At 38.8% G+C, this 25,517-nt stretch overlaps 1 protein-coding gene across 1 annotated transcript; it reads left to right on the forward strand.

The window, feature by feature from the left end:
• The first annotated feature begins 3,564 nt into the window (after positions 1-3,564).
• Positions 3,565-7,740, forward strand: hmgb1 (high mobility group box 1). The gene is made up of 5 exons (XM_022738793.1): positions 3,565-3,667; positions 6,032-6,192; positions 6,471-6,616; positions 6,797-6,971; positions 7,098-7,740. Exons 2-5 carry the CDS (start codon positions 6,046-6,048, stop codon positions 7,248-7,250), a joined length of 621 nt encoding a protein of 206 aa, XP_022594514.1. The 5' UTR covers positions 3,565-3,667; positions 6,032-6,045; the 3' UTR covers positions 7,251-7,740.
• The last annotated feature ends 17,777 nt before the right edge of the window (positions 7,741-25,517 follow it).

Consider the following 25,517-nt stretch of genomic DNA (forward strand, 5'->3'; position numbering starts at 1 on the left):
CTCAAGTTATTGTTCACGTTAGCGCTGTAGGGTCGGTTTTTATGGCACTGCCCGTGCAGTGCTAATCGTTGCGAGTGCATACACTTGTTAAAAGCATTTATACGCGGTATTAATTATTACTACTTAATAGTGGTAGGCCTGAGTAATTGTTTCTTGTATTCAAAGGCATAATTTTTATTTTAATAAAATTAAGATTAAATAAAAATTTTAATATTTTTTTAGAACATAAACTTTGCGTGCCATATTATTGAAAGTGTATATATACACACTTTAAAGTATTCTAAAATATAACAGGTTCAGCTACAAATCTAATTTTCAATATTAATTAATTTTCAACTTTATTATTATTATTTTTCATAGTAGTAATGGTATGTTTATTAGATTAACTTTTCATTAGATCATTTACAACACTTTGATAATGGCATTGCCCATCCCAAGTTACAATACCCCATAGTGGCTTTAAACTAAACCGGAGGTTTAAATCAGAGACCACAGACCTGACATTAAAAATTGAAATTTATCCAACAAATTTTCTCTAGGCCTACTTCTATTTTTCCATTTGGAAGTCCTATGTATAAATCTCCCTTCATCCAATCTGTTATAAAGCTGACTGTACTTGTCTATGTATTATTTATTTATTTGTTTTTGTAGAACTACTGTATGTGGCTTTTGGGATAAGTAGAGGGGTGGAGTTGGTTGGAAGGGATGGGGTGGGGGTTACATATGTCCCTCACTCTGCTTCTATAATACAGCCCAGCTCTGACACCTCCTGCTCTTGTATCCCCCAACCCGCACACATACACATTCACAAACATGCACATACACATTATCTCCCTCCACCCAATCCCGCCTCTTGCATGTGCCCTCCTCCCTTAAGCCCCTCCTGTATCTGCTGCTTTCCTGTCCTCTATTTTCCTCTTGATGACAAAATGAATTTGCATATTTTTCCCAGGGAGCGCTCATTAGAATGCATAAACCGGCCGCCTCCAAGCCTCATGAGCAGGCTATAGCTTTCTGCCGTGGCATCTCCTGGTGCAAAATGAGACACAGACAGGCAGCATCACAGGCAGACATGTGGCCTGAGTCTGGCTTGTGATTGGCATTTGGAATCAGTTCACCCTTCCCATTCTTAATTCAAGGATAAGAATAAACTATGTGTCAGCCATTTTCCTTTGTTTCTTTATAAGCTGTTAAGCAGAAGCATATTAATTAGATAACCATTTCTTAGTAAATGTATATAGAAATAATTAACCATTTCTAAAGCACATATGATTACAAGATTATCTTCAGAGGGTATATGGCTACATTTTGTAAATCATAATGAACATTTTCTTCATTTTACCAGACCACCCCTCACCACCTAATTTAAACACACAGCCCAGCCTTTAACAACAGATAATTACATTACCTACACTTTGGGCAAAATAAGCAAGTCATCTTGAGAAAGGCCCCTTTCACATCCTGAAATGATTGTCCTGAAATTTTAGTAGGCATGCATACTTAAAGGATGTTCATTTCTCCTTTGTTTATATCTGAAAGTTTTGCCTAATGGTGGCGCTACAGCTCAGGTCACTGGGTCAAAAAAATCCAAATTTTACCCACTGGAGATATGAATCTAAACAGAAACATGCTTATGAGCATTCTTTCTACAAAAACAACATTAATAATATTAATAATAATAATAATAATAATAAATAGCTGTAACCCTTCATTATACTCCATTTTACTAGTATAATAAACAGCAAGTTTTATGTCTTTATGAGTCAGGAAAGAGCATAAAGGCACAGTTTACTGGAGATACACTCATTAAATAGATTTTAATCTTTGCCTGATGGTGGCGCTAGAGCAAGGTCACAGGGTTGTGAAACTCAGTAGGCTTCTTTGAATAGCATGAATGTGCACAACCAATTTCGTGCCTGCATAACCAGATGTTTCAATATCTGTTATTGATTAGAAAGACACAATCATGTCCTGAAACCTCTTTACACAGCTAGTAAGCAAAATTATTCAACTCTGTAACAGCTCAATAAAATGTGGTTTTAGAGTGTTGTTGAATTAGTGACAGATATATATATATACTGTATATATATATATATATGTATAGAAAGAAGGTGAAAAAACTATGCAAACTTTATATGATAAGATATATACTGTAGGCTTATTCTGTGTGGTAATCTGTTTGAAATGATCAAATAGAAGGATACTATTGAATAACATATGAACAACTGAATTAGTTATTCATCTGGAAGAACACAACTTTCCCTGATCTGTTTTTATAATATGGCTGGCAAAGGTGGGTTGCATTAAAATGAATGGATTCTTCAGTACCATCTTTTTCCTATTAAAGTATACAGTAAGTTAGGGCTTTAACCATTTAATCGCACACCACAATGTGTCTGGGGTTGGGAATAAAAGCCGTCTACAAAGAGACTATATGCAGACCTGTTATATCTATGGGACCTGCAATTAGCAAGTTTGAATACATTATTGCAAAACAACAGACCCACAGGCAATACCTCACACGCTCTCATTATAAAAAAATAATTTCCTGTATTACTAAAATATTGTCTTCCTTCTGACTATAAACTGCTTTATCTACTAACTTTGGCTTAAACTGAGTAGCCCATAATCTCCTTAAGTCTGTGTTTTAATTGGCCATGAGCACACTATCATCTTTCAATCAGCTACTGTATATGGAGCCTATAGAAAATAGGCAAAAAATAATAACAGTAATAATAACATTAACATATTGTGCAGAGAAAAGTAAAAATTAGAATAAATCTTGAGGCATAGTATGCCTATCTAATGCATTTATCATAGTTTTGATGTCTGTTGGTCTTAATAGGGACTACAGCTTCATAAGTAAACATAGCTATGGCACCTAATGAATGCCTGATAAACGTGATTATTGTGTACACTTGTCCAAGAGAATTAATATAAACACTGTGTTATATCCAGCGTGATGCCGTTTTCTCAATAGTGGATAGAAAATGAAAATCGCAGGCAAACACACTAATCAAAAGGCATGCCATTAGCTGAATTGTTATTCTGTTTTCACTCTAACTAAGAACCAGATCCTTTAAAATCTTGCATCGAGTGCGATATGGGACGAGCAACCGATTCTTACGCCTTGTGCATGTGAATTCGCGATGTTCTCTTTGTGCATTTTAACAGGTATAATTTGCAAATAAGCTCACGTGTATTGCAGAGAATCCACGGTGGAGGTGGTTGATGAAGAGGAGAGGACGGCCCGTGCAACACAATCGCATGTTATTTTACAGCTGCTTCGCTCGCTGGCTACAAGCGTTGTCTCATTCATTTAACTTGCCTACTGTACACTGTGCTCAACGTAGTGAATTCAATACTATGGCAAACACACTACACTACTACCAGCTCCAGCATGCTGCACAGAAATGTTTTTGTATCCACGCGCCTCGGAAAACTTCGGTGACGTTTCACAAAAGACAACCAATCGGACCTCGTCTTCTATTAGGACAATGAAAAGCCTCGGACCAATCGGAGCGCCGCCAGACTGGGCGCTGGCCAATGGCGTGCGAGCCCCGCCGAGAGTAATGTTAGAGAGCTGAAGACTGAAGACATTGCGTATCGCCTGTGTTCCCTCATACACAGCCATTGCAGAGCATTGAGATCCAGCGATAGTCCCTAGGTAAGTATACCACACACACGAACATTTAAGTGTCCGTAATGCTTAGAACGACGATAACATTCAAAAATGTCCTACATGTATGTTTGCCATGGTCGAGTGTGAAACCTTTTGTTGCTTGCGAAGAATTTTATTGCGGGGAACCATCCAAAAAAACAACAACAAAAAAAAAAGAAATAGCCGGCGCTAAGCAGGTAACGTTACATTACTCTGCCTGGGAGTGTGGAACAGACGCTCTGTAAAAAAGAAGAAATGAATATTAACCTTGACCAAATTCGACGAAAAATGTCAAATTCGTTAAAGGCGAATAATTTTGTATATCACTGTCGTGTCCTTCTTACAAAATGGAGTCGAATCAAACGGTAGTTATCGCGTAAAAATTCAGGAATGTCTAGCGGACAACACGGTTAGCGACAATGGTAGAAGACTCACCGTTAGCTAGCCATTGGCATTGCAGTGCATTGCGAAGCTGAATGCCTGTCATGTGAAGACTAGGGAGCGTGCGGGTTGTGATACAAACGTTAAAATTTATAGAAACACGAGAAAAAGAAAGACCGTCTCAAAATATACACGTACGTATGTTTGTTTGCCACAATTCAACCGACAAGACGGTGAAAAAATTACCTCACGATCTGCGCTTTACTGTAATGGCTGACTGTATTCGCATAGGAAACAAGGCAGCGAGGCAAATGGGAAGCCAGTGACAGAGGCGCAGTTCACTTCAACTTTTTCTAACCGTGTTTTCTCGAGAAACAAACCCGTAACTATAACATGTAACGACGGCAAAAGAAAGTTCAACCCTTCGTGGTTCCAACGACACCATTGCGAGATTTTTCCGACATTTGTAAAAGGTTTAAATCGGGGGTTGAAGTGAAGTGGTCGCCGCGGTCGCTCTGCCCTCTATTGCATGCAGTGCAATGGCTGTGCGCTGACACAAAGAGAAGGAGCCATATTCTCCATGTTAGTGGATGAAGACGAGCGGCCATTAGGAGCTCATAGAAACCAAGTCAGTAGCACAGCCCGCTCATAGACACAGCACAGACCCAATGTATTACTATACAAGGCGGCTAGTGCAATAGGAATCAATCGGGGAAATATTTTGTCAAGATCGCCGGCTTTCTAAACATATTTGTCGTGTTGCAAAGCGAACTGGGAGGCGGGAGGAGACATTTGAGGGGGACTTTCTTTCATGAAGAAGGCATTCTCACAAAATGGAAGAAGAAATATTGCCGTCGTTGTTGACCTCCTTTTCCTCAACGAGAGCCTATGCGCCATTACTACTTCGGTCGACGCAGCTTACTTGGGAGTTACAGTAGCATTTAATAGGCAAATGTATAGGAAAAAATGACCAGTTTTAAACATATTTACAAATTATGTGGAATTATTTCCAGAATAAAGAAAAATGAAGACTAATAGGGGATGAGTGTTAAATCATGTCGAATCGCAGTTTTTAGTGACATATTTTCAATAAATACGTCTTTATATGTAATTTGTGTCTTTTTTGTGTCAAAGTTATTTGTTTGATGAAAACATGAGCATTAATGAAACAGGGATTTTCCTGAAGGCCCACTCTTATTGCAGAAGAGGTTTGATGATTATATATATATATATATTTATATATATATATATATTTATATGTAATTTTTTTCAAAAACACGATCCATGCTTTTTTAAAAGCCAAGTCCACTGCTATAGTCTCACAGAGGTCTATGGTTTATGTTATGCAGCTGAACTTAGACAACTTTTGCAGTTATATGTTGAAGTGACTGGAAAGTGTTTCTCCGCAAAGAAAAATATATATGTAAGGATGTTGGTGTGATTTCTTTCTTGAATCCGTGACCAACATAATGGGAGCTTACCATGGACCACTGACTTTAATGCAAAGGCCACTGTACAGATTGCATCAATAAATAAAGTCATTTTCATCGCATCAGCTCCGTCTGTGCTGGCCGCATTTATTTTAGCGGACTGCGTTAACGGGTCCCGGCTTAGTGCAGTTTGACAGTAGCGAGGGCGGGTCACTTAAGTAGTGCTATCAATACTAGTGATCAATGGCGACAAATGAATTACGCGATGATTGTGTAGTAGTGGAATATGGGTGGGTAAGAAGAGTAAACATAAACATGCCTTAACTGTTTTACATTATTTTAATTATCTACAATTAGAATAATTATTTGAAAAGCTAATTAATAATATCATATATTTTCAGAAGTCAGTTTTCTGTATGAGGTTGATAAAGCATTTATGATGTAGAATTTAGCACATTACCACAGCTAGTTTTCCACATACTCCACCCCAACAATAAAATTAATATAATTATTCATTATCTATGCAGTTGCACAGCTAATGTGAAACATGTGTTTTTAGATACTGCCATAAGGATGGGGAAAGATCCAACCAAGCCGAGGGGGAAGATGTCCTCCTATGCATATTTTGTCCAGACCTGCCGGGAGGAGCACAAGAAGAAGCACCCTGATGCTTCGGTTAACTTTGCCGAGTTTTCCAAGAAGTGCTCTGAGCGATGGAAGGTAAGAGAAGATAGATGATGGTTTTTAAACTTCAAATTTCATTCCTGAGAATAGACTATATGCCACTCCCTATTGTGTGTACATCAAGATATTTCATATACAGGATGTTAATATTACAGCTCTTGATTTCAGTTACATTGAGATTACAACCTTTTTGCATTAAGGAAGTTAGTGCAACACCCTCCCAAAGTTAGGGAATCAGAGGGGGAAAAGAATACTTGTGTTCAAAGGGCGTCGCTACAGATGCTACAGTCAGCAAGTTACTTCTCTGTTTTCAGACAATGTCTGCTAAGGAGAAGGGCAAATTTGAGGATCTGGCCAGACAGGACAAGGCGCGCTATGAGAGGGAGATGATGAGCTACGTTCCAGTCAGGGGAGGAAAGAAGAAGAAGTTCAAGGACCCTAATGCCCCCAAGAGACCTCCGTAAGTATTGCAAGCCAACACTTCATGCTTTTTAAACCTCCTTGCAACAGAAAAATGTTTCTTTCTGGAAAACAAAACAAATCTGACTCACGAGCAGCTGACTCTCGTTGTTAAGAGACAACATGAAGCATATGTTGTGCAAATGACAAACTCATTTTTTTCTCTTCCCCCCCCCCACAGATCTGCCTTCTTCATCTTTTGCTCAGAGTTCCGCCCTAAGGTGAAAGGCGAGAGCCCTGGTCTGTCCATTGGAGATGTTGCCAAGAGGCTGGGTGAGATGTGGAACAGCACCGCTGCAGAGGACAAGCAGCCTTATGAGAAGAAGGCCGCTAAACTGAAGGAGAAGTACGAGAAGGTAAAGAGATGATCTACTCGAACACATTTTACTGTTCGTCCTTATTAAAACTGAGCATTAATTATAAGTGACTGGATGTGTTAGTCTCAACATTAGTTTGACATCCTGTCATTCCTCCAATCGCAGGACATCGCAGCATACCGCGCTAAGGGCAAAACAGGTGGCGGAGCACCAGGAAAAGCCCCGTCCAAGGCAGAGAAGAAGGATGACGATGACGACGATGATGATGAAGATGACGAGGAGGAGGAGGAGGATGATGATGATGATGATGATGAGTAGATTGCGAGTGACATATATAGTGGTCATTTTCTTGTTTATAAAGCATTTAACCCCCTTGTACACTCTTCACTTACTGAAAGAAAATACATTAGTACTCAAGGGGTAAAAAAAACCAACAAAAAAGGCTGTGTATATCAGTTGTTTTTATGCTGTACAGTTTTTTTCTCCTTTTTGTATAGTTAACACTACACAAGTATCGTGTCTGTATCTTTCTGCCAGTCTTATTTTTCCAGTGGTAGTTCCTAGGCCACTATCCTGCCTGGTACAGTGTAAAGGGGTGGGCTTACAGTATTTACCCTAGCTAGAGGTGCACAGCACATAAAAACTGTTCTGAAACTGAGTTAGAGCTGAGTGTTTCTTCTTTCTTTTTTTTTCCCTTTTCCTGTGTGTTTTTATTTTAAATGACGTTATCAAAATTGACGTATCACAGTTGTTTTACTGATCTTTATGTACCACTGTAATAGCAAAAATAAAAAAAAAACGCCTTGTTTATTGTTGAAATTTAAATTGCTTCTGATGTCAATAAACATTTTTTTTTTAATAAATCAGTTTTGTATTGTGTCATAAAAGTTATTGTGCATGACCCCTAAATCATTCTCCCAAGATTAAATGGCTCCCAGTTGATTAGTAAGGGCAGACTAATTTGTTTAATGAACATTAATGTACAGGTTAAAAACTAATACAGCTGATCTGGAAGAGGAAGTAGGATAAACAGCAGCTCTGTCAAAACAAAGGAATATTAATATGACAATTAAAACACTGTAGGCGACTAAAGACCACACAACAGTCTAATGCTGCTTGGAAATGAACCTATGACGGGGACTGCTGTGCATCAATGTATAAGACCACGGAGTGATTAATTTGGATCTTTCTGGGGGTGAGACATGTGTTAACTTGCATTGCTGTCAATTCAGTAAAGTAAAATTGGTTTAACGTTATGGTGCCTGGGGAAAATTAAATACAGGTCTTGATAAGCTATTCCTATGAAGCATGACTCAACACCGCAACTGATTATGTATCCTGTGTTTCTTAGCTTACTGTGGTTGTATGCAAACAAGCTGTGTGTTGAGACTCCTTGGCTTGGTGGAGCTACGCTGAAAGTTGTGGCATTGTTGTCAGCTCTGCATGCCAACATGCATCACTGACTCTTCCTGTTTTATTTAGATACAGCTGCTTCATCTCACGTACTCTCTAGGTCCCATTCAGCGTGAAAAAATAAAAAATAAATAAATAAAAGACCATTTATATAAGAAGGATTATGTGCTTTGAAAAACCCAGTGACATAAGAATATGGCTGATGTGTACAAACCACCGCAGTCCGCAGGCACACACACACATACTGTACATCATGGGTCTCAACAACACAGTTTCCCCCATGGGAGAGAGCTTATTCATTTGGGGGTTACCAACTCTCAGCCTGAGCATACACAGCACTCATGGAAATGAGCAGAGCAGCACAGACGTGTCTCTGATCTGTGGTAGAAATTACAAGGATGTGCCTTCTTCTCTGCTGCATATCTCCCCGGTCTCTGCACAGATGTCAGCCTTGGCCTACTGAATGATCCCTGGTATCAAGTAGGCCAGAGGACAGGCAGACACGGGGCAGCAGCTGACCTCTGCACTGCTCTGATAAAGCCCTGCGAAGTCCCTGAAGGTGACATAGCTTCCTGCTATCCCTGATCATTCCTCACACTCACTGATGCTGCTTGTTTTTGCTGTTGAATCTGAATCCAGTGGATGATGATAGGCACGGTGAAATTCCTAATCCCTCAGCCTTGGGTCATATCATGCATGTGTTGTCTACATCTGTTATTGTTCCTGAAAAATAGCAAAGCAGCATGGATTACGAACTGGAGGCAAACATATACAGTTACCAAACATGTGACAGCTGCAAGCTGCTGTCACTGCTGATTATTATTTCCCCACTGTTTTTGTTTGCAACACGCAGTATGGGCTGTTTAGAGTTAGAGCAGACTGAAGGGCGCAGTTAAAATGGTGAATGTTTACACACACATCCCCAGTAATGGCCAACAAATTGTCCTATTCATACTGCAGTGGATCACGCTGGTGAGTGGCAGGAAAGGGAAACTATGCTGAAACAGTTGCAGCGCCTCGTGGCTGCTCTCAGCTGTTGATCAGTGTCTGTGTGGGCCTGAACAGACCAGAAGTGCGCATACAGTAAAGCTGGTTTAGCTACACAGCGCCACTGCCGAGGCTCCAAAGCCTGCTAATCCCAGCCACCTGGTGTTCACTGTACACACTGCGCCCAGTGATCAGCGGTCTCCGAGCGACACCTAGTGGCCGCATCCCTGCAACTGCATCACAGCTGCCGGGAAAACCCATGATCAGAGATAGAGAGGAAAAACCTGAACTTTTACACCTCCTCATAAATTTAGATAAAGACTACTTATAAAAAATGCTTTTGATTTAAAATGTTTTTAATAATGGTGTTATCAAAATAAAAATAATTGAAATAATGTAATAATAATAATAATAATAATACATGTTACATTAGCCAAAGCAGTGTAGGAAAATAGTAATTTTAGTCTACTATTTGCATTTAATCATTTAGTAGGATGTTACACAACACTTTATTTTATCTTATTTTTGGTATTTATCAGCATAAAAATAAATACTAAACAATAATTCATTAGTATCTTCATTGTCTGTACTTGAGATATAAGTAGCAATACTCTGTTACAAGTAAAAGTCCTAGGTTTACTTCAGTAAAACTACAAAAGTAATAACAGCAAGAAGTATCAAAAGTAAAAGTACTTGTTCGGAGGCAGAATTGTGTCATAGTGAGATATGGTATTATTATTGATGTATCAGGGTGTAATTGGTATTCTAACATTGTAACAGGTGGAGGAGAGACTTTCTACTTTACATTATTGTCAGTTGGGTATTTGCATCACATTTCATACAATTATCAAATGTTTTGAATGTGAAATCTACAGCAGTGGAATAGAAGCATAAAGTACTATACAATATAAATTACTCAAGTAAAGAACATGTAGTAATTAAAGACAGTAATACAGTAAATGTGCTTAATTACTTTCCACAGCTGCGAGCTGTTAAATAATTTATTTGATAATACTATATCACCAAAAAAAACAAAAAAACACTGTCAAATCTATTAGTATTCCAAAAATATTCAGAGATACATTAGAGATTTCAGTTTTTATTGGTGGTAATTTTGTAACTGTCGCAGTTCACCCTCTACTGTGAGTGTCACAGATCATGTTTTTTGTAATTTGAGTACCAGTCTGAACAGTTATTCAAAAACTCAGATTCAAAATGCAGCCAAAGATGTTGGAAAGAATTGAAACAGGCAACTCTACGTGTGATCTGACGTGAGAGTGACGTAAGGCTGTTCATGTCTGAACACTGATCAAAGTAAAAACAAACATGGATATAAATCACTCTTCCTCCACAAAATGTCACATTAAAGATAAGACAGACAAAATCAAGGCAGACAGTTTTAAAGTGTTGCTGGTTCAAGGTTAATGGACACATCATTATTTTAGAAAAAATTAGACATATGTGTGTTTGTACTTGGAAACAAGATCTTAGCATTAGTGATGGATCGTTGATGTCCCATCAGCATTTTATCGCCACCTGCAGGTAAAGGTGAACTTCACAGTTCATGCAAAGCAGGAATTTTCTTAATCCTGACACATTAAAAGTAATGTTTTTGGATTGTGTCCGTGCTTTAGAGGGCGGTTATTTCAGTTTTTCTCACTGGATTAAAGCAAATATTCAGCTCTGTCACATTTCAGACACATATTTAATTATTAATTATTACAGATTTAGAAGGACACAACTAAATCAAGGTTACTATTCTACTTAGTTTTTTTATTCAAATTATGATTAATACCAAAGGAAGAGTTATATTCTCTTTTCCTGCCACATATTTATATAGAATCAATACTGTATTTTATGAATAAATGAAGTCAGATGAATGACAAATAATCATTCTGATGAGACTTTTGTGCGTTATCCTTTCCCAATATTAATATCTTGTATTACAGTTTAATTCGTCCACATATTAACAACTATAATATTGTTTATGGAGCTGCTAAGCCATCTTCCCTTAACAAGATACTTTTAATTCAGAGGATGTTCATGAGTTCAGGAGTTCATTCAAGTAGCTATGACTCTCCTGCCCTTCTGTTTGGGAAATATAATTTATGTACTATTCATAATATTAATATTCTAAACGCTTGTGTGTATGTCTTTCCTTCATCCCTATTCTACCAGGTCTTCATAGGAATTGCATTAACCTTAGTGTTGTAGCTCTCAAAACCGTTAAATGCAGAGATGGCTCTCTAAGGTTGTGTTTTGTTTTAACTTTCCTCTTTTATGTTTTCTTCTGTTTGCTTTTATCTTTGTTTACTTTGTCTTGTTGTCTAATTATAATCATCCTTGATTGAACTGTTTTGTATTGGGGAGAACTTTGTAAGAGCCCTTTGGCCTCCTTCCTCCCCCTGTGCACATCGATCGACCCTGTATTGTTGTATATGTTTTATTGACATGATGTTTTTATTGTGCAAAGAGAAATATTTAACTTTTCTTCAAATCCACTTGTTGTGTTTGATTCCCAAGCTGGGTTTAATAGAGACACAACAGTTTGGTCATGAACCTGCATCATATTGACAATATGAAACAATAACATCTTTTTATTAGATTCACAGTCACAGTCTTTATATTTTTTAAGGTTAAGAACATATTTACAGTTTGGGCACAGGTGGCTGATCTGCATCCATCTTTGAACTAGAAACTAGAAACATTTTACATTGCCCATCTCATCTGTTATATATGAGAGAAATGCTGTTCCTTTTTCTACTGTAAGTTGTATTCTCCGGATTTTGACATATTGTTTGTCTCATTGTGAGGATATGTGAGTGATGTGGTAGTTGTCTCATGTGTTTAAGATTTGGTTTCCCTTCTGATGAGTTGTTGTAGCTCTGTTATAAAGAAGTTGTCATTTCACGATAGGAATCTGGTGTCTGTCTGTTGAAGGTCCATGACTGAAATGTTGTGCCAACACTGCACGGGAATTTCAACTTTTTCTTCCCCACGATTTTGTTTTCCTACCGTCTTGTTCACCAGGTGTGCAATAAACATCACTTAGTTTGATTCCCAGGCTGAGAAATGACTTGCCATCCATGAGCCAGCAGCCAGCACGAGAAGCACAACAACAACCCTGCAGCTATCGAGTCTGTGTTCACTGAAGTGAGCATATCGAGGCTCTGCAGAGGACCGGCAGAATGGTTTGATTAATTGCTTTTTTCTGGATAAGGGAGACACATCCAATGGGATTGTGATTCAGTCAGTATTTGTCTTTCGTTTTCTTCGCTTTACTATGTCAAGTTCTTGTTCCATTTTATTTCATAATATGTGCGCAAATATTTATAGATGACCACTGTGAAATGACATTTTCCATATTAACAGTATAGTCTTGGGTGTAACAATCAGTGTTTTCTGTGAAGAAAAGGCCCACACACACACACACACACACACACACACACACACACACACACACACACACACACACACACACACACACACTGTGACAAAGTGTGAAATACGTATATTTTTACCCAAAATGACAGAATACTTGTAATGCATTATAATTATTAATATACCACAAGTGTAAATAAAAATATGAGTAGAAATATATTTGAGTAGAAATGAAAAAATTGGACATGTGAGCCTCAAACGTTGCACAGCTGCACAGCTCAGGATGTGTCTCAGTGGATGCACTACACAAGCGTACACACCTGCACACAGATGTTCACACAGGAACATGTTTAACACAGTCTGTGTGTGTGTGTGTGTGTGTGTGTGTGTGTGTGTGTGTGTGTGTGTGTGTGTGCGTGACTATGTATGTGTGTATCTGAGGGACCAATCAGGTGATTTTTCTCAGGACCAGCCCACCTCTGCACCAATTATGTGAGGGCTGGTTCCCTCAGGACCAGAGCATGATGATCTGCACTCTGTCTTTGCAGAGTGTTCATTTGTTTTCATGTGGACAGGGAAATGATTTCTGGGATAGACAGTCTGAGCTGCCCTGAATGTGGCAGTCTATTTTTTTCACACAAGCTGTCATTCCTGTAATAAACCTCCTCCACCACTGGGTGATGCAATTGTAAAGGACAACTTTATCCTGTGCACCTCACCTGCAGTCACAGTCCTTCATAAGTGTGAGCTACAGCACTTCTAGTTTCACATTTTCATCCCACAAGAGGTGTAACAAATGAGATTATTCAATCCCTTTACTGCCTCCACAAAGAGACAGAAAACCAAAGTTTGACAAAGAACTAAAATGTGACGAGGAGTACTCATTGATTAATCCCATAGTTCACATAAAAGTATTTGAAATGTGCTGACAGTATAGAGAAAGCAAAATGCAACAGGGTCATGAATAAATATAGAGAAAAGGTGCAAAGTCCAACTTCGTGTTAGAGCCAGAGTTTTAACAATAGTTCCAAACTCACTTTACATCTTTTTTTCTTTTTTTTTTTGCCTACAAAATTGTAGAATTTCATAATAATTTTATTGAAACGAGAGTTTTCCTGAGAATGGAAAGCTCAGCCAATGTTGAATAGTTCATATTGTTTATTTCTATGATGCAGAAAATCGTGATACTGGTGAAAATCGTGTGTGTGTTTCTACGGGACGCTGAATAAAATAACTGAATAAAGTGAGTTTTTTCTAAGAGGGAGTCAGGTCTATCTGTCAGAACCTATTCACTCTCATCATCATGAAGATATTGTAAATAACTTGTTTGTTTGCGTATGTGTGTGTGTGTGTGTGTGTGCGGGTGTGTGTGTGTGTATGCGTGTGCGTATGTATGCGTGTGTGTGTGTGTGTGTGTGTGTGTGTGTGTGTGTGATTGTGAAAGGTAGTGCAGGAGCGTGTGTTTGCATGCTCTTCTTGTTGTTGCCAGTGAGTGAGTAGGCGTTGGAACAAATTTTGAGTTCTTGTGAAATCAGATTGGTCATCCTTCACTTGTGGTTGTATCTCATGAGTCAGCTTATGCCTCTGCTCTGTGTGCGAGCGTGTGTGTGCTTGTGTGTACTTTGTATGAGACAGTATTGATTGTTTTTATGCAGTGAATTTAGAAGTGTTTTATATGCTTGTGTTTTCTTTGTGTTTAAATGACCTGTGTGCGCAAACTGTGGGATGACTTGTAGCCGGTGCACAGAAGGGCAAAGAAGTGTGTAATGTGCTGGTGCGGAGAAACAAAGACAGATGTAAATTTACCTTGTAATTTGCCTCGCGTCGTAGGCACAACAACGAAGAGAGTGACTAACACCCTGTGGTGTCTTCTGCTGAAGAAAAGTCAGATAAAATACAGTGAATCGTGTTAAAGGAAAATCCACCATAAAACAGTTCTGACAAACAGATTAGTCACAAATTAAAGTGGAAATAAAACAAAAGCACATTTCTTCTCAAAGAGATGAGGATCTTTAAGAGGTCCGCTGACAAAATCTGTTACAGGTGTTAAATTAGGTTGAGATGTGGTGACTGAAGGCCACAGCATTTTCAATTTAATCAAGCCACCGAGTGAGTCTCACGTCCCACTCTGGAGGGCATAGTTGTCCTGGAAGAGGTCAGTCCCATCAGGATGGAGAGGTTTTAACGCAGACTAAAGGTGATCGTTCGTAATAACTTTGTTTTGATTTGCCGTGGCCCTTCTCTTTCAGCAGACAACTGGACCCTGTACCACGCAAGGAAAAGACCGTGATGATTCCCAGATGATGTGTCCCAATGAGAGCCCTTGACTTTCCCTCTGGTGCCACCAGCAGGTTGACATTTGTGGCATTGAAGGTGAAATATCTCAACTCCTGAATGCCTCATCATCAAGTTGTGTACAGACATTCATGTCCCCGTCAGCATGAGTCTTACTGAGCTAGCACGCCTTTAGATTCTTATAATCTTGCTAAAACATTTTGAATTTGAATTGAAAAGATCACCACAAGGTACAAACAATGATCTTATACAGGTGTAGAGCCGCATTCTTTATAGCTAAATACATTCACTGTGTGTCTCTATCTTGGGAACAAGACTTTCATTAAACAAATGATTGAGTTAAGTAACTAGGACTGACCCGACTTCCTAGTTGACTGATAATCAAAGACATCATGGGATGTCTTTGATTGTTTAGTTTGTTCTTTTTTGTAATTTAAGGTATTTTGACATATGTGGCATCAGAAAGTATTGGGACTCCTTCACGTTTTGCACTGTGTTGTTGTGTGTAGATTTGAACTTGCTTTATTTAAGTTTTTTTTTCTTTTTTTTTTGCAAAATTAAAAAACAGAAGCTGAAATCTCTCATTTATTAAAGTATTCTGACCCTGAGCCCAGTACTTTGTAGAAGCCCCTTTAGCAGCAATTACAGCTTCACGTCCTCTCGTGTGGATTATTGATTATTGATGAGCAAAAAATTGAATACCCCCTGAAGCCACTGTCAGAGAACAGATTGGAAACAAACGAGGGCGAGCATCGGAAAAGTAAGAAATGTGCTTTTAACAGCCGAGTTAAAAATCCATTCGTTAACCTGTAATCAATACCTCTGTCAGTTACATTCTCTACTACTCAGTGTGTATTTTTGTGAGTGCGTGCGTGCGTGCGTGCTGTTGTTCCATTATTCGGACAAACAAATCAAGTTTGGGATGAAACTGAAATGTCAGAGGATTTGCTGAGTATTGTCATAATTTAATACTGAGAGAAGAATCACAGAAGATTAAATTAACAGAAAGATGTGGAAGGAGAAAAAGAGGTGGGGAGGAAGGAGGGGAACAGGATGAGAATAAGCGTGATTGGTATTGATATGGTAAAAAAGACAAAGATAAACAAATTATGAGAAAAAAAGTATGAGTGGAATTAGCTTTGGTATGCTGCTGCTGCTGCTGCAGTCTGTGGAGCATGTTGAGACTGGACAGACTGAATAAGGTGAAACGCTCTTTACGTCAACACATTATAGCTCTTATTCACACTGATTACACAATAAATACAGAGCCAATATAAGACTATTTTGCAGATGGGAATGACAAATGGCTCTGTGTGGCTTTACGCAGTTAACGTACTGAACAAACATACCATGGGAAGCAATGATAATGTTTTAATCTTTATGTAACCTTATCTTGTCTCTCTAAGACAGCTGGGATTGTTTGCATAGAGAGATAAACAGAGAAGTCTTTTTTTTTTATGCATAACTCCTCAGTACAGAAAGTGTACAAGAAATGTACATTCAGACCAGGCAGTCAAACCATTTACAGCACAAGATACTACATCACTGAACAGGGGGTTCACTCATTGCAACAAGCTTTACATAGCTTTTAAATTTAATATTTTAGCTCCACCTTTAGCACAGTACAATACATCATCTGGCAAAGTGCTACACTGGCCAATCAAATACATGCAAGCAGAAATTCCTGGTGGTTGTATCAAGGCAACGGGTCATTCGCGCAAGCAGCTTATTACAACCCAGTTACGTTTTATTGTTAAGTGACCTCTAGTGGTGGTGTCAGACAGCATGAGTTGTTTCAGCGAATGCCCCAAAACAACATTTTTATTTCCAAGTGACAACGCCCTCTAGTGGCTGTGGTAATTAGGACAGGAGCAAAGGAAGAAGTCAGGTGATGCTGTTATAGAACCACAAAGTCTGTGTGTGGAGGAGGACTGGGTGGATGGATGGGTCAAGAAAACATTGGACTTTGACAAAGGTCCAAACCGTGATCTTTGAGGTTTAAACCAGGGCACTGTCAGATGGAAATGTTAGTTATTTACTTCTCAAAAGTGATCTCTAACAGTGTACCTGTGGTCTATCTCCTGCCGGTATGGGCGCAGTACTTCTATGGAACATGTCAGAGGCTTATATGATGGTTTGGGTTGGAGGACAGAGTTGTTTGTAATGTGAGCAGTGTATTTCTGCTGTTTACAGCACTACTGCTGCAATTAAAGATAAAAAATGATTTACAGAGCTGTAAAATCCTGTTTCATAATCTTATAAACCTGTATGTTTTGGTGTCTGACAAACAGTCAAATTCACTGATCTTTTACTCAAACCAACCCTGCACATTTCACTGTTTTACCACAACATGGAAAACAAGCTACCACCGAGATCTGTTGCATCTCTGGCCACATCCAGCATCTGTTAAGTCTCTCTTAAAAGATGTAGTTTAGTCTAAAAACCTCCAAAGTGAGCTGGGAGGAACGTGGAGGATTTGGAACCACTCACAAAATCACTACTTGTACTTTAAACGGTTATTATGAGTAAATATGTACCAGTGGGTTATATTATCAGACTCTCACAAATGAATGTCTTCTATGTAGAATTAGGGCGCAGATTTGGCACTTTCATTAATGGAATGGTTCTCAGCTAAAATCATCATACTGATTAATGGTATTAGGATATTAGTCAAAAATCATTATTGTTACAGTGCACCCACATTAAAGAACCTTATAATTAAATTTAAGGTAAATAATATAATTTAGTTGATTTAGTCAGTTTAACTCTGTCAGGGTGATGTTGATTGAACACTGTGAATATTTCTGAGTCTGTAGTTTGTGTTGTTGTTGTGTAAGACTGTGTTATATTGGAGATGAGATATGAGTGCATACTATCACACAGTGTCTGCACCTTGCTGAGTAATTTTCCAGGTTGTTCTTTGAACTGATTTACAGCTCTTTGACTGTTTGGATGATTTCCTGCACTTTTTTTTTTGTTCTTGTATCATGAGGAAGAGATCATTTAATTTGGGATCTCCTTCACTAGGAGTGATTTAATTAGGTCAAAAACCCTAAATCATTCACATAATTTAAGACCATTGGTGCCTAATCAACTTTGTGTGTTTGTGTGTGAGTGCACCAAGGCACATCCTCTTTTGACTTTAAGCCAGTGTGTTTCAGCTGATGGAAACCAAAACAGGAAGTGAGGCGCAGCAGAAGGAACACGCACAACCACACCCAGCAAACACCCAGCTGTCTTATTCAAAGAGATTTAATGGAACTTATCATAGAAATAATGATTGTATCTATTTATTTAACTAGATTTTTATGATACTGATTGAGACAGAGGCGGAAAAAAAGAATTACCCGCATGACATGTCAAAAGCTACTGCTCAATCACAGCTTCATGTTGTTGTGCAAGTGTGTGAATGTGTTGTCCACTCTGTCTAAAGTTTTCTAATGTGTGAAGTAAGAACCAGAAGTTTGTGTTGACCGATTGGACTTGGTGCGTGTATACCCCTGCGGATTATGTTCTTGTCACTGTTGGTGAGTCTGGCATGAATTTGTTTAGCCTTCTCACTTTCTCTGCCTGTGTTTTTCTTTTCAGTCCTGCAAACAGTCGGTGTTGACGAATCTGCCGTGTTCTGTCCACAAAAAAAAAACAAAACAACTAAACAAAACCACCACCACAGCGCTCGCACAAGATGACTCAAAGCGGTATCCTGGAACAAACACCAAATCAAGTGACCACCTGAAAAACAATAGCTACTTGACGACTGAGCCTTGCAAAAATAACATGTAATCCTATTATGTACTCTTGGTAGAGTATGTGTCATTCTACCAAGAGAACATAATAGCCCACTGAACTGAATGAACAGAATCTACTTTAATATTGTTTCACAAAGTGACTGAAGGATAACAATGGTAGGGAAAAAAGCCACAATCAATTCTTCCTCACAGTGTTTTTGTTTGAGGGCCACAGCTCGTCTAATCACAGCTATTGTGTGCTATAATAACTGCCTGACATCCACATGGCAGTCATAATGCCACTCGTGTACCGCTGATAGCCCCGCCTCAACCTCGGCTCTACACCTGCCTAGTCACCATGAGAGAGGGATGAATAGAAAGAGGAAGAGCAAAAGAGGGGGAGGTGAAGAAGGAAGCGGAGGCTGACTCAGGTACTTGGAGGTTGGCACTGCCTGTAGCTTGCTCTGAAAACACAGCTGCACGTCCACACCCCGGTGGAGCATTACTGTGTGTGTGTGTGTGTGTGTGTGTGTGTGTATGTGTATGTGTGGCAATAATGTCTAACTGCAACTGTTTCTTACGAAATCACAAGAATAGACATGTGATATGATTATGTCAAGTGCAGGCTTAGGCAGGTAAGGTGATATTAGTTATTCCAAACATGTATTTTTCTTTTACTGTGTTTTTTGTCTGTTATTACATTTTACAGGTTTAATACCTGCCTGATATCATGTGTCATCTTTCAAGATCGTTCTGTTTGTCTAAGCAGAAAAACAAAAAGAAATAGGAGAGATATCATAATTGAAAACTGGTGGCAGAGGAAAAGTCAGGTGACCAACACATTCAGTAGGGGTCATCCTCTGAATTTCTACAGAAAATTTCATGGCCATCCATCAATCCAGCCATCCATCAGCTATCGTGGGAGGGCTGGAGCCAATCCCAGCTGACATTGGGTAAAGGCAAGGTACACCCTGGATAGTCTCGCCAGTCTATCACAAGGCTGACATATAGAGACAAACAACCATTAACAGCCTACAGGAAATTTAGAGTTACCAGTTAAGGTAGCCTGTATGACTTTGGACTGTGGGAGGATGCTAATGGCTGCAGTGCCGTGCCACCCCATGGCAATACATCAAATAGTTACTGAGAGAGAGAGAGGGAGAGAGAGAGAGAGAGAGAGAGAGAGAGAGAGAGAGAGAGAGAGAGAGACCTGCTAAACGGCTTCACTCCTTGACTTACTTCAATCAGACAATACCTGATAAACATGTATATGTACAGTACAGAGGCACAGCCACTGGTAGTGTTGTTTGAGTGTGAGCTTGTCAGTTGAACAGGTTGAACAGGTAAGAGGATGTAAGACGCTTGTTGATGTAGACTGAACACAACCTCTCTGGGACATATTGTACTCACACAAATCGAGGCAGGCGTAAAATGCTAAGTATCTCCCACTGACAGGTAAACAGATGAGCATCTACTCCCAGTGGCAGGTGCGCATAGATACAAAATACAAGCACAGAGCATGTACTTTATTCCTCTTTGGCACACAGATGGCAGAAAGAGGGAGGAGGTATTTAACTATGACGAGCGTGAGTGCTGTCTTTTTCCTTGTTTACAGCCCAACAAACCACTGGTTTGAGACGCACACTCAAATGCAGCAACTTGAAATCACAGATACAACTTGTATCTCAGATTTAGCCTTCAGCAAATGTTCTATCAGAGGACTCTCAGGACAAAATCCCTGTGTATATTTACCACTGAGTGTGTAAGACAGGTGGGCAGATTAGAGGAGCACCCACCTCCTCCTGATCCCCTCAACAACAGTTCGTTGTAGATAAGCTCAGGCTTAGGTTGTCTCCTGGTAAGTCTGAGCCAAATCCAACTTAGGTTTAGACTTTCGCCAATGAGAGGGACTTGATCCTGAGTAATAAAGGCAGCTCTGTGAGGATTGGTGACATTGTGCCAGAACTGTCAGTCACAGAAAATAATGGTTCATGAGAGCTGCTGGTAACAATGACAGGAGAGAGTATTTCAAATGCAGGTGACATACGGATGTGATAGATGATTCACCATTACTGTGGTAAACTACGGAAGATTGGACTGATGACATTCGTCAATTGTCCCCTAACAGGTGAAGATAGATTAGGAATGTGAATAAGGATATTATTCAGTCAGTTTACTCATGATAATAGACTCAAGACAAAAAAATGTTGGATCAATATTTTCTCCACAGGAGACATGGAAGTGCAATGTAGAAGTGCTAGCTACCTTAGTATTCATACCTAATTTGTTAGCATGTCAATATAATGATAAAACATAAATAGTTTTGGCCATTTTACTACACAGCAAAGAAGTTAACCCATTTCCATACACTATAACATTATTAGATGTGTAGACAAGTGAGGTACCAACACAGTAATGATGGCTTGTTTACTTCCTGTTAGCTACAAGCTAGATTCATCTATAGGTGAAAAGTAGACTGAGATACTAGAACCATACTCTGTGTGGCTGTACTGAGCTAAATGCTAATGCTAGCGTGCTAGCATCCTAACGTGCACATCAACAAAGCTAACATGTTGATGTTTACCATTTATAATGTTTGCCATCTTAGTTTAGCGTGGTAGCATGCTAACATTTTATAATTAGCACTAAAAACAAAGTATAGCTGAGGCTCAAGGGGATATCATTAGTTTTGCAGGTATGTGGACATTAAAAGTATTTTTTTATAAACTAAAAATCTGACGTAATGATGGCCAGATGAAACGTCAGGGGAGGCCCGAAGTTATTACAGTTCACCTCAACGAGGACATTTGCATTTCACAATTTCATGACAATCCGTACTTGTCGAGTCATTTCAATCAAAACATCAACCTCATGGTGGTGCTGGAGGAAAAATCTGGAGATCACCAAAGTCATTAGCATTCATTATCTGGGCACCATAGAGAGAAAGACATATACACAGTCAAATGTACAGTACAATGACTCAACAATTTTCTTTAGAAAAACCACAGAATTTTACTGACTTCCAATTGCATTGGGTTGGTTACAGAAGTTTTGGAGATTATATCACACACATGAAACCATAACTATCTGGGTGTATGACGCTAAATAAAAGTGAGATTTTGTTTAATATATGGGTGAGATAGCCAGACAACCAATGGTTCTGTCAATGATTGCTCTCAGTCAGGGACTGATGAGCATGAAGGAACCTGTGGATGGACACTGTGATTATGTTTGGGAAATAATTGCTCACGCCTCCTTTGGGAGAGCCAAACTGAATTGTCCTCTCAGTCCGGGCTTGTGAAGCATCGGTGGCTCACAGCGTCAACCTTTGCACCACAGTCTGAGCTCAAAGTCTGCTTCAGGATCTCAGAATAGCTGATGACAAACGGTGCACGTTAACAATCTGTGAGAAGCATGGGTAGGCAGCGGAAGCAAAGCAGTGGGATGTTCAAGTGCTATGCTGAGCGTCAGTGTTTATATATGGAGCAGTGGTAACCACCAAGTGCGTTGTGCATGCTGCCCTTCAAAACCAAAAAGCAGCAACTGTTTTGTAGTGACACTGCCAACAGAAATAGATTGAAGTTTAGCTTCTACTCTGACAGCGTGCAAGAGGATACAGAACACTGGTTAAACTCTAATCATACCCTTTGACCTTTGAATCACACTGAAAATAATGTTACGTTAATGTGGTTTCCTTTTCACGATCAGTGATCTATATGTGCTTCATGCGAAAGATATCTCTGTGTGTGGTCTGAGCGAAACAGCAGGTGCTTAGATGAAAATCTAAATGAGAACATAGTCAAGAGGCTTAGAGGATTACTGAGTTGTATTGTCTTTACACAAAATGTAACATTTATATTTGATCAGCAGACCTTAAAGAGACGAGCTAAGGGACTGTAAAGGTGCCCTTTTGGTTCATATTACACAGACCTGCACTGTCGAGCAAATACAAGCAAGTGCTGAGGAGGGAAACAGGCTGTATACACACACACACACACACACACAGACACACACACACACTTGTACTTATTTGATCTAGGTACATTTACATTTTGGTTTTGGTTGGGAGATATGAGAAGGCCAGCAAGTCAGATAATGATACACAAGCGTTTTGGTTTAATGTGTCATCAGGACGGGCATTCAAACAGTCAAGGATCATTGAAAACAATCTGTTTTACATCTGGTCTCATGTAGTCATATCTATAATACATATGATGGAAGACATGCACTGTTATGTCCTGACACTTTACTGGAAAACCTTTTTTTAAATTTCAAAGCACTTTTTCGTCCCACCACCATACACCGTTTATGGCATGCAAAATATTATGTCGTCATAACTCAAGAACAACACATGGTAGAAACTTTATGCTTAAACCCGGTATCCCATATGGAGTAGATGACCTGATTGTATTTTGGAACATGTTTTGCATAAATGAGCATATCAACTGTCACTTTCAGTTGTATTTCATACTCATTATAATGCTTTTTTGCACCATTCTTTGACTATATATCCTAAATTATTATATTCATTTGTTTTCAATGGTCATTTCTATGGCTGACCAGTGTATATCTGTTTTTTTTAGTATTTAGTATAGTATTTAGTATTTTTTAGTATATTTTTATTAAATGTTAGTGTTGTCTTTGTCATATATGTTGTACTATGTGAAAAAACAAAACAAAAGGTTGTGTGTGATTGTTTATATCATTATCAAGATTCTAAAACGTGACGGTTTTGGTTTAATATGATCATATTGACTACCTTTGGTTTATGTTCGTCAGACAAAACAAGCAATGTGAAGCCTTGGGAAAGTATTTGATATTTTCTGCCATTTTATGTTTTTATATATTAAACAATAATCAATCAGTTAGAAAATAATGAAGAGCTGAATTGAAAATGACAATCATTCATTCCTGCCCTACTTGGCCCACTAGCTGAAAATCATGCACTGACCTTAATTTTAAAAACAAAGCCAACAAAAACACATTCACACCTCACTGTGTTTGTGCAGACATGCTTACGCTTTTGTATGTGTGTGTGTGTGTGTGTGTGTGTGTGTGTGTATGTGTGTGTGTGTGTGTCAGACTCTCTACCCCCTCTCCACTCTCCCTTTATGATGGGGAGATTAGGTAGTTAATCCTGTAGATCTCAGAGAAAAAGCCACTCCTGATGCCACAATGGATTTCACTCAGGCCACCAGAGAGAGGACAAACCTGCTGCTGATACGCATCTCGACCTCTGACGGAAACAGGGCCCACACACACACACACACACACACACACACACACACACACACACACACACACACACACACACAGAGACAGGCGCAAACACAAGGCAGAGCACTTCACCAAGGTCAGGATATTACATTACATATGTATTGGATGCATGCTATAAATAACCCCTCAACCATATTGAACTGATATTATAAAACTGTCATGTCTTTTTCAAGTCTTTATTAAAATACTTCCTATGTACTGCATGTAATATAAAAAGCCTGATACTGACTGTATGTGTTTTATATATACAGGGAAACCAGCACTTCACCCCCAAAAATCTCTTGTTCTGCTTTATAAAGGCCATTATTTTATAGTTTCAGATCTGGAAGACTCTTCACTCTTGATGATAGCACACGCAATCCTGAATATTGATTGACTAATTTATTGATTAAGTCATTAGAGGATCAAGGATGAGCAGCCTTTTTGTACTGTCTTCTCTGATCACTGATTGTTTCTAATAGACCGATTGTCTCCATGACTGCAAATATATCTGTAAACAGACCCTAACCTTTGACCTTTCCAGAAGTGACAAGTAGAAAAAGGATTTATTTTTATTGGTCAACATGGTATCAGGGTATTATTGTGTGCCATTACACAAAAAGTACAGAAAAGGCTTGATTAACTTTCCTATAGCAGCAAAACAAAGACTCAAAACATCTTGCGCTTGGCTGAGGTTTGGACAACATTAATAGCAGCAGGCTGTCAAAGATTAAATTACATATTTATGTTTTTTTTCCAATCACTTTTCATCTATGTGCCTTTTCATGTGAAGGGTCTGATAACAAGTACTGTTTACTGTACTGCTTACATGTTACTGCATTGATAATAATGATCCAATACTGTAACAATGTAACAGTGACAGGGATCATTCTGCATAATGACTGATTTAAGTGTTTGTATCAAAAATAGTAAATTAGTAAATAAATCATGCAGAGTGGCCCTTTTCAGAAAGAAAAAAATATGTCATAATCGCTGGATAATAGTTATGTATTAATGTCTCAACATCACTAATGTAGCAGCTGGCAAAGGTGGAGCTAATAGTAACTGTTTCATGTACTGCCAGGTAGCTCAATCTGTAATCATATATCATCATGTATTAGTTGATTTGTATTTGTGAATCTGCAAAGTAACTAGTTACTAAAGCTGTCAAATAAATGTAGCAGAGTAAAAAGATTTTTTTTTTACCTCCACAATGTAGTAGGGTAGAACAATAAAAAAGCATGAATACTGAAATAAAATAAGTCACAATATGTAATGGTGCTTAAATGTACTTGGTTACACTCCGCCACAATAAATGTAGTGTCTATTAGGAGAAAAACCTCTGACTTTACTGAGCCCTCGAAACTGTGGGAAGAAAAAGCGCTTGTAAATAAAATGTCAAAAGAAAAGAAAAATAAATGAACACTGCGCAATAAAGGATAAAGTTATTTTATTTTGAAAGGGGTAACCGGAAGTCCAGTGTTGTTTTCAGTTAGTAGCTTGCCGTTAGTTTGGAGGCAGGATG

The sequence above is a fragment of the Seriola dumerili genome, unplaced genomic scaffold (assembly GCF_002260705.1).
Source record: "Seriola dumerili isolate Sdu_G_001 unplaced genomic scaffold, Sdu_1.0 BDQW01000040.1, whole genome shotgun sequence".
In the NCBI taxonomy this organism is placed as follows: Eukaryota; Metazoa; Chordata; class Actinopteri; order Carangiformes; family Carangidae; genus Seriola; species Seriola dumerili.